Genomic DNA, 14,101 nt, shown 5'->3' with positions numbered 1-14,101 from the left:
GCCATTTACATTCTTTTGTCCTGGCTCCTTTTGAAACCAGCAGAGTATTCTGCCTCTGACCACCTGCGTGACCTTGGGTGAGCCATCTAATTTTCTGTGTCTCACTTTCCACATCTGTAAAATGAGGATAATATTGGAACCTACTTCAGAGTTCTTATGAAGAGTGAGTTACTGTACCTGAAATACTTAGGACAGGACTCGGCAAACAGTCAATGATCAGTTATTATTCTTATCATTAGCATTTAGAAAGAAAAATGCAGGAAGTGAAAACTCGTTTTTCCCATTATGACATTATAGACAAATGTTTAGTGGTTTTGAGTCACCCAGCCTGGGTTTAAATCCTGGTGCCCTCCGTGGCATGCTATGTACTAATCTAACCTCTTTCTGGGTAAAATATGATTAATAGTACTTACCTTATGAGTATGAGAGTTAAAGGCGGTAGTGTAAAGAAATGCTTAAAATAACCTGGCACACAAATACTCCATCAATGATAATTGTTATCCTTCTATTCTAATCCAACTACAGTGAATAAATTGGCATATTTCCTTCTAGTCTCTTTTTATATACAGATTTTTTCAACACAGTCATATTTGTGGTATAAGAACAAGTTTGTCTTATTTTTTTCAAATAATATTTTATCACAAATACCTTCTGTGGTAACTACATGAATTTCAAAGCCATCATTTTAATGGCAGTGTAATATTTCATTAAGTATTACATAGTAATTTATTTCATCTTCTTTTTTAGTATTAAGCATTTAGGTTATTTCTAAATTTTTACCTTTATAAATGAGACCATGTGAACGTCTTTGTTGTATGTAGAACCTTTCATATTTTGTATTATTACCATAGAAAAGGTTCCCCAAAGTACTCTTTTTTTTGCAATTGAGGTGAAATTCATGTAAGATTGAATTAACCATTTTAAAGTGTGCAGTCACCTTATTATGCAACCACCACTTCTAGCTAGTTCCAAAACATTTTTATTACCCCAAAAGAAAACCCCATACTCATAAAGCATCCACTTCCTATTCCCCACCTCTCTTCAGCCCCTGGCAACTACTGATCAGCTTACTGTCTGTGGATTTACATATTCTGGATATTTTACATAAATGGACTCATACCATACATGAACTTTGTGTCCAGCTTCTTTCACTTCTGTCAGTTAGCCACTCTTTGGAGATGTATCCATGTGTCAGTATTTCATTCCTTTTTATGGCTGAGTAGTATTCCATTCTTTGGATATAGTGTGTATTAGTTAGGGTTCTCCTTGGAAACAGAATCAATGAGAGATGTCTCTTATTATCAAATTGTAAAAGTGACTCACGCAACTGCGGGAGCGCATGAGTCCAAATTCTGCAGAGCCGTCAACAAGCTGTCAACTCCAAGGAAGACGTCCGACGAACTCCTCGGGAAATGAACCGACAACTTTGACGAACTCCTCAGGAAGCGAACCGGCAACTTTGATGAACTCCTCAGGAAACGAACCGGCAACTTTGACGAACTCCTCAGGAAACGAACTGGCAACTTCGACGAGCTCCCCAGGAAAAGCTTCACTGAACAGCTGAAGAAGAAGTGAAGGTTCTCTAACTGTCCGGCTTATAAGCCTCCAACTGATCACCCGGACCAAATCCAGCCAATTGCATTCTCTCACTGTGGAAGCACGCCCCTTGATGAGTCATCAGTCAGCTGCAGTCAATTGATGATCCGACAAACCAGCCCATTGGTTTATTAACTAGCCTCAAATAGCCTCACAGCAATCGTCAGGCCAGTGCCCGCTTGACCAGACAGCTAGGCCACCTAGCCAAGTTGACACATGAACCCAACCATCACATACTGTATTTTGTGTATCCATTCATTTGGTGATGAACATTTAGGTTGTTTCCTCCTTTTGGCTATTGTGAATTGTGCTGCTATGAACATTCATTACAGGTTTTTGTTTGAGAACCTATTTTCAATTCTTTTGGGCATAAGAATGGATCCTTTGTTACTTCTATGTTTAGCTTTTTGAAGAACTTCCAAGTTGTTTTCCATAGCGGCTGCACCATTTTATATTCCCACCAGCAGTGTATGAGAGCTCCTGTTTTTCCTAATCCTCACCAACACTTGTTATTTTCTATTTTTTTAAGTAATAGCCAACCTGATGGGCATGAAGTGATATCTCATTGTGGTTTTAATTTGTGTTTCCCTAATGATTAATGGTGTTGAGCATCTTTTCACATTGTTAGTGGCCATTTGTATCATCTTTGGAAAAACATCTATTCAAGTCCTTTGCCCATGTTTTTTTTTTTCCATTTTTATTGAGATTGTTCAGATACCATACAATTATCCAAAGATCCAAAGTGTACAATCACTTGCCCCTGGGTACCCTCATACAGCTGTGCATCCATCACACTTAATTTTTGTTCAATTTTTAGAAACTTTTCATTACTCCAGACAAGAAATAAAGTGAAAGATGAAAAAAGAAAAAAAGAAAAGGAAACTCTAAACCTCCCCTATCCCTAACCAACCCCCCTCAATTGTTGACTCCTAGTATTGATATAGTACGTTTGTTACTGTTTATGAAAAAATGTTGAAATACTACTAACTGTAGTATGTAGTTTGTAATAGGTATATAGTTTTTCCCTATATGCCCCTCTATTATTAACTTCTAATTGTATTGTCATACATTTGTTCCGGTTCATGAAGTGATTTCTAGTATTTGTACAGTTGATCATGGACATTGCCCACCATAGGATTCAGTTTTATACATTCCCATCTTTTGACCTCCAACTTTCCTTCTGGTGACATATATGACTCTGAGCTTCCCCTTTCCACCTCATTCACACACCATTCGGCGCTGTTAGTTATTCTCACATCTTGCTACCAACACCCCTGTTCGTTTCCAAACATTTAAGTTCATCCTAATTGAACATTCTGCTCATACTAAGCAAGAGCATCTACATTTCTTCCACAAGGCAGGAGGGAGAGTCAAAGAAGGTAGAGAGGCAAAAGAAAGAGGAAACAAAAAAAATGACAGCTAGGAAGCAGCAAAAGGAAAAATAACCTTATATCAAAGTAGAATAAAGAATCAGACAATACCACCAATGTCAAGTGTCTAACATGCCTCCCCTATCCCCCCCTCTTATCTGCATTCACCTTGGTATATCACCTTTGTTACATTAAAGGAAGCATAATACAATGATTCTATTAGTTACAGTCTCTAGTTTATGCTGATTGCATCCCTCCCCCAATGCCTCCCCATTTTTAACACCTTGCAACATTGACATTTGCTTGCTCTCCCTCGTAAAAGAACATATTTGTACATTTTATCACAATTGTTGAATACTCTAGATTTCACCAAGTTACACAGTCCCAGTCTTTGTCTTTCCTCCTTTCTTGTGGTGTCTCACATGCTCCCCATCTTTCTCTCTCAACCGTATTCATAGTTACCTTTGTTCAGTGTACTTACATTGTTGTGCTACCATCTCCCAAAATTGTGTTCCAAACCACACACTCCTGTCTTCTATCACCCTGTAGTGCTCCCTTTAGTATTTCCTGTAGGGCAGGTGTCTTTTTCACAAAGTCTCTCATTGTCTGTTTGTCAGAAAATATTTTGAGCTCTCCCTCATATTTGAAGGACAGCTTTGCTGGATACAGGATTCTTGGTTGGTGGATTTTCTCTTTCAGTATCTTAAATATATCACACCACTTCCTTCTTGCCTCCATGGTTTCTGCTGAGAGATCTGCACATAGTCTTATTAAGCTTCCTTTGTATGTGATGGATCGCTTTTCTCTTGCTGCTTTCAGGATTCTCTCTTGGTCTTTGACATTTGATAATCTGATTATTAAGTGTCTTGGTGTAGGCCTATTGATATCTCTTCTGTTTGGAGTACGCTGTGCTTCTTGGATCTGTAATTTTATGTCTTTCATAAGAGATGGGAAATTTTCATTAATTATTTCCTCTATTATTGCTTCTGCCCCCTTTCCCTTCTCTTCTCCTTCTGGGACACCAATGATACGTACATTATTGTACTTTGTTTCATCCTTGAGTTCCTGGAGACGTTGCTCATATTTTTTCATTCTTTTCTCCATCTGCTCCTTTGCGTGTAGGCTTTCAGGTGTTTTGTTCTCCAGTTCCTGAGTGTTTTCTTCTGCCTCTTGAGATCTGCTGTTGTATGTTTCCACTGTGTCTTTCATCTCTTGTGTTGTGCCTTTCATTTCCATAGATTCTACTAGTAGGTTTTTTGAACTTTTGATTTCTGCCGTATACATGTCCAGTTCTTCCTTTACAGCCTCTATCTCTTTTGCAATATCTTCTCTAAACTTTTTGAATTGATTGAGCATTAGTTGTTTAAATTCCTGTATCTCAGTTGAAGTGTACGTTTGTTCCTTTGAGTGGGCCATAACTTTGTTTTTCTTAGTGTAGGTTGTAATTTTTTGTTGTCTAGGCATGGTTTCCTTGGTTATCCAAATCGGGTTTTCTCAGACCAGAACAGGCTCAGGTCCCAGAGGGAATAAATATTCAGTATCTGGTTTCCCTGCGGGTTTGTCTTAGAAAATTGCTCCACCCTTTGATGCCTCGGGTAACTTTTCTGCCCAGCAGGTGATGCCTGTTAGCCTATAATTCTTGACTGGTGTGAGGAGGTATGGCCGTGTTCCCCCAGGCTCTGGGGTCTGGTTCTGAACGGAAAGGGCCCCACCCCTTTCCTCCTAGAGAAGACAGACCCCTCAGGTGGAGGTCATTAGCATTTCAATGGTCTTGCTCTCTGCTTGTGGTGTCTCCATCCTTCCCAGAGTCACAGCCCTGGAAACTTAAAATGACTGGGGCTTTCTCCACTGAGCCAAAAAAGAAACAGATAGTCCCCTTCAGACCCAGTCCAAGGCAACCCTCCGGCTCTCCCAGGTCAGTCGTCACCCAAAGCGTCTGTCTGTTTTTTGGGGATGCGTACCTGTAGTGAGCAGTTCACACTCGCTACTTAAAACCCCAGTTGGAGCTCAGCTGAGCTGTATTTGCTTGCTGGGAGAGAGCTTCTCTGTGGCACCACGAGGCTTTGCAGCTCAGGCTATGGGGGAGGGGGTCTCCCGACCTGGTTCTGCAGGTTTTACTTACAGATTTTATGCTGTGTTCTCGGGCATTCCTCCCAATTCAGGTTGGTGTATGATGAATGGATGGTCTCGTTTGTCCCCCCACAGTTATTCTGGATTATTTACTAGTTATTTCTGTTTTTTTGTATTTGTTCCAGGGGGACTACTTAGCTTCCACTCCTCTCTATGCCGCCATCTTGCCCGACCCTCTCCTTTGCCCATGTTTTAACTGGGTTGTTTGTCATTTTGCTTTTGAGTTGCCTGAAGTACTTTTATTGGTATCTGTTTGCCAGGGCTGCTGTAATAAAGTACCGTAGATTGATTGGCTTAAACAACAAGTTACTGCCTCACAGTTTTGGAGGCTGGACGTCCCAAGTCAAGACGTTGGTAGGGCCATGCGTTCTCTGAAGTCCTTGGTTCTGGTGGTGGCTGGCTGGCAGCCCGTAAGTCAGTCTCTGCCTCCGTTACATGACCACCTCTCTCCCTGTCTGTCTCCTACTACTTGTGTCCAAATTTCTTCTGCTTCTAAGGACTCCAGTCTTATGGATTAAGGCCCACACTGATTCAATTTGGCCTCATCTTAACTAATAACATATTCAAAGATCCTGTTTACAAAAGGATTCACATCCATAGGACCAGGGGTTTAGGACTTGAAGTTGTCTTTGTGAGGGACATGATACAATTCATAACAGAATGTGGCTATTTTCATGATTCTTTGAATGTATTCTTTGTTGCCCTCACTAAATGACAAGCTTCTTTGAGGGGCTCACCTCTTTATACCTACCACATAGTCAGTGCTCAGCCATATTTACTGAATTAATAAATGAACAAATTGTTGTTATTATTTTCCGAAAGTGTTAAGATTTCTTTATGTTTCCATTCTTTTATTATTTTTTTTTTCAAATATCAGGTGCATTCTATTATTAGAATCAGGTCCATTCTATTATTTTAAAAAATACTCTTAGAAGCAGAGGAACTAAGAGTGTATACATGATATACTTCTAAGGTATGACACTAGCACAGAGAGTTGACAACGGAAGGGTATATGGGAAGAATCTACATATTGCATATCAGGGACTATAATTAATAGGAATACCATACTAGTACTACACAAATATAGGGACAAATAATTAGGGGCTGACAAGAGCTACAAGATGTTTTGGGTCATGAGAATTGTTTAAACTGGAGAGTGATGAGGATTGTACAACTAAGTGATGATAATGTGAGATATGGATGGATTATCGTGGACATAACATATGCTATGTGAACTTGGGAACCCCCTACTTTATAAGTCAAGCCCTCAATTTTGACACTTGCTTGGGTGAAACTTATGGTTGTAAAGGGGAGTCTAAGTCCACCTGTAATTATGCTTAGGAGTCACCTCCAGAGAACCTCTTTTGTTGTGGACTTTCTCTCTTTAAGCCCAACTCGGCAAATAAATTCATCACCCTCCCCCCGATGTGGGACAGGACCCCCCCAGGTGAATGAATCTTCCTGGTGATGTGGGACACGGATTCCACGAATGAGCCTGACCCTGGCATCGAGGGATTGAGAATGCCTTTTTGACCAAAGTGTGGTGGGGTGTGGTGGGGAGAAAGGCAACAAAATAAGGTTTCAGTGGCTAAGAGAATTCAAATAGGGTCAAGAGGCTGTCCTGGAAGTTACTCCTATGCAGGCTTCACCTAGATATGCCAAATGACCACAGTATGATAAGCTGAAGTCAACAGTAGTCCTGAAAACCTTAAGGAGTACCTGGATCCCTATCTGAGACTCTATAAAGGTTTCACTCACTAAGTTTATTCTTCAGAAACTTAAATTCTTCAAAGTGCTCCTATGCCAGCTAAGTCCCAAAACCCAGAGGCCTCTTTGAGAACATCAACTACATGTGTCCCCTTTGCTCATAAAGTTGCCAGCCCCTTATAACATGAACAACTTAGGGTGGTCACTGCCCAGACATCCCTGAAGATTGTGAAAGTGTTTAAACTAGAGGAAGGGGTAGCAGCAGACAAGATGGAATTTAACAAAGGATTATGAATACTGAATCTTTGTATGATTTTCTTTTTCTTAGTTGCTGGGGTATTAGAATAGCAAGAAGGAAAGAATTGAAATGGTGCAACTGTAACACTTAGCATCCTTAGAAATTTGTTCTGTAGCTACTTATTAAATTGTAATTTGAAAATTGTCACCTTTTTGTATATAAGTTGTATTTCACAATAAGGAAATAACTGAAACTATGGTACTAAAACTCATAACAACTTCGGAAATTTCCTATATAACTTCTTGTTTAAGCATACTTTGAAAGAGACTACCTTTTTGTATATATGCTCTAGTTCACAATAAGGAAATAACTGGAACTGTGAACTGTTACCTGTAATATTCTTTGAAATTTGTTCTCTAACTGCTTGTTAAATTTCACTTGGAAAGTTATCACTTCTATGTATATATGTTATATTCTGCAATAAAAAATAAGATTAAAAAAAGCAGAGGAATGTCTTAGACAACAAAGGGTAAAGGCAAAGATAATAATAACAGGTAGTATTTACTGAGCACTTTCTGTGCCCAGGGATTCAACTGAGTGGATTACATGTATTACCTCGTCTAATAAACTCAACAATTTTCTTAGGTAATTACTGTTATCATCATTTTACAGATGAGGACTCCGAGGTACAGAGAGGTAAGTTGACTGGCTCAAGATCACACAGGTACGAGTTGAACCAAGATTCAAAGTAGTCTGACCCTGAGTCTGGGCATTTGATTACTGTACTGTCTGGCTTTAAGATGTTGCCTCCCAACCCCCCCCCCCCACCCCCATTTTACTTTTCCAGCAGCTTACTCCTTTACTTCAGCCAGTCTAACAAATTAATTTCCAGGAAACTTGAATTTGTTGGCCAAACTACAAACAGCCTTGAAGATTTTGCATCAGTCTCAAAACAATAGCCGGATTTTCTTAGAATCTTATTACTGAAAAGGGATCCACTTTTGCAATTCACCAAGTGAAGGATGTATAAATGTGTTCTTTATAAGCCTTAGATTTTTTTTATTGAAGGTAGGAGTTTTATTCAATTGTTTTACATTAAAGACAGCTGGTAGATTTAAAACATTATCCTTTAGGGAGTTATTAATGTAGGAATATCTGAGACTGAACAATACAAAGGATATGATCCTAGGGTTAGTCAATAACACTTCCCATTTAGTTAGCAACTAAAATAGAGAGCAGCTTGAACAGAATCAACTGTATTATTACTTATTTTTTCGGTTTCTCCTTTCCCCTTACTAGTTTATTTTTGGGGTTGGGAGTTTTGAAGAACATTTACATATATAAGCACTACAAGGTATTTTTTATACATGTTGCAAATGGTTGACTTTTTGTCTTGTTTTGTTTTATTTTGAGGTTCCCTGCTTTTAAATGTTACTTCAACCTCAATTTCAAACTTAAATTGCTTATTAAATCTATCAAATGGACAACTTCATTGGCAGTGAATGAATTGTCTTTGAGGAAAAAGAATCACAATTTGGAAAATAAGTGAAAGACATTTACATTGAGAGAGCTTGAAGATTGTTTTTTTTAATGTTAAAATGATAATGTGTAGAAAATACTGTGAAAATATATATCTCAAAATAGAATAGGTTTAGGCAGAAAGCTCAGTGAAACAATTACTTAAAAATCTGAACAATAGAAAGGACAAGTAAAATATTCTTTCCTTCTTTGACCCTTCCCACTTTTTTTTGCCTTTAGACTCTACTAGTCTAGTTGTACTAAAGCAGAATAATCTAAAAGCCATGAAAAAGTGCTGGCATTTCTCAGGATCTCTTTAGACATCTGGGAAGCTTGAATCCTTTCCCTAATCAAGGCAACTGATGCACTTCATCATCTAGCGACATGGGTTCAAGGACCTCATCATCATCCATCTTCTACCCCTTCTTCTATTAGCGTCATTTTGGCGCAGGCTCACCAGTGTTGGGATGACACACAGAGAGAACAAACACTGGCGGTCCCCCTGAAGAAACTGGTGTCACCCATCTTCACTGTCACTGGAGCTGGCTCTGTTATTTTCATTTCCAGCATGGAAATCTGTGTTTAAAGGCTGAGATGGTGATCCATAATTTGGCCTTTTTGTCATTTAAAGTAGGATGGTTCAATGAGTAGAGCTTGTGTGCAAGATCTTTTCCTGTAAGATACCTAAATATTTCACATAGGAAAGGTTCTGATTCCAGAAAGTAAGTTAATCATTCTCTTGACCAATATAAGTATCTGTGGTTGTCATCTGCAGTAATGGTGACCTGGGATTTTTTGCCTTTGTGCACCTGAGTTGATCTAAATTCAAGAGAATCTGTAAAGGCACAGGGGTAAATGTTTTGCAGTGAATGTCCTCTATAGGAGACCTTCATTTTTCCCTTCAAGAGGATACCCAGGCAGTCGTCAACTGAGGTCTCATCCTCTGCAGCATAAGTCTGGCCCTTTTTTAAAGTTGGATGATCCCAATCTGTCCAGTTAATCTTCTGAACAAATCTAGAGGAACATAGAGTGGTTCAAACAATCACTGGTAGATGCTGTTGAGTTCCTTTTCAATCCTTTATTGCTGGTCTTTCTTGTACAAAAGACATGAAAGATGCAAAAGGTTAACACCCAAGAACAGAGAGTTCCAGATCATTATAACCAAGACACATCAGTAGAGAGTGGCCCAGAAGATACAGAGGGACATCCTATAGTTAACATCCCCTTAAGAAGAATCATATGAAGGTGAAGAGAAGTTGGAATAACTGGCCCATTTGCAAAACAAATATTTTCTATATGAAAAGCTAGATGATGAATCTCTCTCCAGTTTTCACACGTGGTCTCATTGGAAGGCAGGGTGTAATGGTATAAAAGAAATTATATTTGGAGCCTTGTCCTCCCGCCTGGCTTAGTCATAAATTTCCCTGAGAGAGAGCCCTCCGGTTAGCCCTGCCCAGGGTGTAACAGCAATTAAGCAAAGCCTGCAACTCCATACAGTTTGGATGAAAAGAGCCTGACCTTAGTTCTCTGAACAGACCCTTGCCCTTTTGTACTACATAATTTACTAGGTAATTTACTAGATTTACTGGAAATCTAGTTCTCCCACTCCTCTGGGATTTTATTTTATTTTATTTTTTTCTTTGTTGTTGTTGAGGTCTGGAGCTGTGTGTTTGTGACTTTTTGAAATTATTTTTGCTCCCAAATGGGGAATGGAAAGAGAAAAAAATAGGTACTGTCTCTTTAAGACTCTTCTGCCACTTTTGCCAGAGTGGGGGTTGGACCAATGGCCAACCTCAGAACTGGACCCCCAGCAGTCTGAAGTAGCTGATCAAAAGCAGTGATCACCAATCAGACCACACACCCAGGGTATTTTGGAGGAGTAGGTCCTTAGAGCCCAGTCTGGCTTACCAGCAAGCTGTACCAGGAGCCCAGCTGCAGTCCCCATTGCTGCAGATAACAGATGACCAGTAGTATGACCAGTAGTCAGAGATGTCAGGGATCCAGTGTGGCATTGTGGGAGGCTGAGCCCATCAGTGGTGAGCAAACCATTTTGCAAGAAGTCCAAGTCAGGAAAAAAAAATTACTTGCAGTTTACTTGTTTTAAAATTAAAAATGAAAGTTGACTAGTTGAGTCACATTTGAAGGAAAGTAGTTTTATAAAATAGAAAAAAAAACCAGTGACCAAATTTGGTGCTGCTTTTTAGCTACTAAAATGTTCATGTCAAGTCAGGATTTATTTGAAAATTGGCAGTGTGGAAAATGGCTTTGCAATCTTTTATTCTGATTCTTGATCACAGAATATTTCTCCAAATCAGATGGACCACTTTTAATCCTTTGCTGAGAGTTTCCTATCTGGACTAGATAATAGAAGGTCCTTTCCAACTTCTGGCTTTTATAATTTGGGGATATATTCTTTTCCTTTACAAATTGTGAGAAGAATTAAATATTCTTCTTAAGAGAGAAAGTTTTGTAATGTGAAGCGAACATATCTAAATTATTGTATCAGTTAAATGTTCTGCAGTTACACCTAAAGATTTTGTGTTACTTATCAAAATAGCCGTGATAGGGAAGTTATATTGAAGTCATATATTCGCATATTCCTACTTGAAAAGCCATGTCTTTAAAATAATTTGTAGAGGTGATTAAATATTGATTCATATATTAGGAATTGTTCCCTTTTGTTAGGGAGCAAGGTTGAAATATCTGATTTATTTATCAGCTTTTTGAATATAGTCTGTAGCTTCTGCTATGTGCCCAACATTACAATAGGTGCTTTCACTTATGCAGTCTCATTTAACACCCCACCCCAGTGGTGAAAGATCCTGGATCTTGGCTCAGATCATGGCTCTGCTTCTTAGTTACTGTGTGATTTTGGACAGATGCTTAACTTCACTTATCGTCAGTCTCAACAACAACAAAAAAGAAAACAGAAACAAATCTTTTATGAGCAGCGTTTCACTTACCTTTTGGCAAGAACACTAGATGGAAATTCATTGACTCATTCGTTCATTCATTCATTCATTCATTCATTCATAGATGGTGCCTGTTATGTGCTGAGTTCTTGTGTGGATGCTGGGCATTCATCAGGCAACACTGGCCAGGTCTCTGATCTCATGGTGCTTACATTCTAGTGGGGGTATATGTGTGACAGGCAGTACACGTTATAAACACACATGATAATTTCCTCTAGCATTGAGTGCTCTGAAGACAGTAAGAGAGGGTGATGTGATCCAGACTGTGGCCAGAGTTGTTTTAGCTAGGGTAATTGGGGAGCCTCTGAGGAAATGCCAGTTGAGTTGAGATCTGAATATTGCCAGAAGCTAGCACATGACGATGTGAGGGATGCTTCTGCCAGAGAGAACAGTAAGTGTAAAAGAAGGTACTGAACATGTTCCAGGAATAGAAAGCAGGCCTGTGTTGCTGAAGCATGGTAAGTGGAGAGTGGGGGCACTGAGGTTGAAGAAGTGGACAGAGGCTAGATCATACTGAGCCTTATAGCAAGGATACAGAATTTGTGTTTTCTTGTAAGAGCAATGGGACACTATTGAATGGCTGAAGCAGGAGAGTGACATATTCTTATTCTACCTTTTTTTTTTCATGTAATTGATTCTACATAAATTAAAAGATTCTGAAAATGTTTATGTAAACCAAATTAATAAAAAGATCAGCATTAAAAGGAAAGCTGGGCTTTTGAAGTAAACTTGATGCAATACAAGATGTACAACGCGAATCTTTTTATCAAGGCCAGTGGTTTTAAAATATTGCAAACTTCAGCATCCCAAATTATCCCACCTTCTGCATGCCTCTTGGTTAATCCAGATTTTTCAGGACCCATTTTAAATCCTGCCTTTGCTTTCAGTTCTCTCCATATCCCTCTCTCCTTCCTACCTTCTGTCTGCTGTTCTTTTTTGCTTTCATCCTTTATTCTTTCCTTGTTTTGCTCTTTCCTCTTCTGTGACAGCCCTTGTAATCCATTTTTTAACCATACTTTAAAGAATGCTAACACAGGGCAGATCGCATTATAATTTTGGGCATTCAAGAGTAATTAGTTGATCCAGTCTTAACAATTCCGACAAACATTGAGCACTTGCTGGGTAGCAGACTAAGCACTAGACAATTAAGGATTCAAATATAAGGTTCTGTTCCCTGCCTTTGAGCAACTTACCGTCTGGTGTGGTAGGCTTGTAAGCTGATGGTTGATTAGTTGAGTGATAGATTCATTCATTCATTCATTCATTCATTCAGTAGACATTTATGCCTGCCTTCTGTATACCTGGCATTGTTCTGGGTGATACATCTTGAATAAAACAGACAAGGAGACCCTTACCCTTATGGGGCTTGCATTATAATAGGATTAGTAATTGTGAAAGTGATTTAGGTGAAGAACCATCATTTATTTACTGAGTGTTTACGAGAAGGGAGGTACCATGATAACTATTCTACTTGCACTATTTTACCTATTCCTTACCACAAGCCCACGTTACTATCACCACGTAAAGCTGAGGCAGGTGAGGCTTAGAGAGTTTAAGCACAATGCCCCAGATCTCACATCTACCTTGCACATGACCCTGAATTTCTGTAATAGTGCCATTTGCGGCAATGCAGGTATGTTTTTTATGCTGTTGTCACTTCCAGGAAAGAGCAGAGCTGAGATGGGAGGACATCTGCTTGGGAGAGTGGTGGGGGCTAACGGAGGAGGTGGAAAGGTCTTATCTCCTACTCCTTCCGGTCCAGTTTCCATCCAAAGGAAGACAATTTCTTAACTATCTGCAGTTCCTATCCCCATGCCTTTTCTTAAACTTCCCTCTGTATGTGACACTGATAAGTGAACCTAGGGTCTTACTCAAGTCCTACCTCTTCCACCAGGCTTTTGCAGTCCCCCCTCTTCCTGCAAGATTAGTCTCTACTTCCCTTCTTGCCCTAAACTTTTTTTCTTTAATCATTGTAGCGCTTCTGAGAGGCTGCCTTGCCTTTCTGTTACTGTATTTTTGGCCTCTGTTTCCTCCCAGATGATCCCCTGAGCAGAGGCTTCTTGTGTGCACACCTACTTCGCACAGTACTGATGCAGCTTCTTAAACCCAGTGGTTGCTGTTACCATTTATGGTGTTTATCCCAAAGCCTTAACCCCCAAGAAGGCCTTACTTTCAGTGGGGGCGGGGAGGGGATCTTTAACACTGATCTTGTATCATTGTGATAATTAAGTGAGGGGTTCTCTTTTGTTAAGAGCTCCCCATGGATGTGGTTTTGTGAATTGCTTTAGAGCTTTATGATCACCCTCCTCCAGACCTCTAGGTAAATCGGAGCTTTTAAGAAAGCATCATTTTGGTAACAAAATAAATATGCTATCTGGATTTAGCTACCTTGAGTTCCAACTTAGGCCTGTTCCTCTTAAGACAAGCTTTGAGCTTTTGGTAATAAGTAGCTATTTCTCAGAGACTCTTAACATGGGGAGGGAGTTTGTGTAGTGTCTTGAATCTTAGAGACTCTGCAGCTCCTTTGTGGGGATACGCTTGGCTAGTACAGCTCTGGTATTAGGGAAATG

General features: G+C 39.5%; 1 protein-coding gene across 7 annotated transcripts in view; it reads left to right on the top strand.

The window, feature by feature from the left end:
* PRELID2 (PRELI domain containing 2) overlaps nucleotides 1-14,101 on the top strand; it is a 79,496-nt gene that overhangs the window by 53,381 nt on the left and 12,014 nt on the right. For 3 of the 7 annotated variants that reach the window (XR_005211390.1, XM_037801551.1, XM_037801550.1), the window contains exon 6: nucleotides 7,687-7,737. The exons of 2 other annotated variants lie outside the window; for them this stretch is intronic. Coding sequence is in view for 4 of the 5 variants with exons in the window: in XM_037801551.1 (XP_037657479.1) it covers nucleotides 7,687-7,737 (51 nt within the window). In the remaining variant the exon portion in view is untranslated. The remainder of the gene's footprint in view (nucleotides 1-7,686; nucleotides 7,738-14,101) is intronic. 2 more of the 7 variants (XM_037801553.1, XM_037801552.1) reach the window with 1 other exon arrangement.

Source organism: Choloepus didactylus, chromosome 13 (assembly GCF_015220235.1).
Source record: "Choloepus didactylus isolate mChoDid1 chromosome 13, mChoDid1.pri, whole genome shotgun sequence".
NCBI lineage: Eukaryota > Metazoa > Chordata > Mammalia > Pilosa > Megalonychidae > Choloepus > Choloepus didactylus.
Note: the sequence above shows the minus strand (reverse complement) of the source record. Positions and strands in the feature narration are given on the sequence as shown.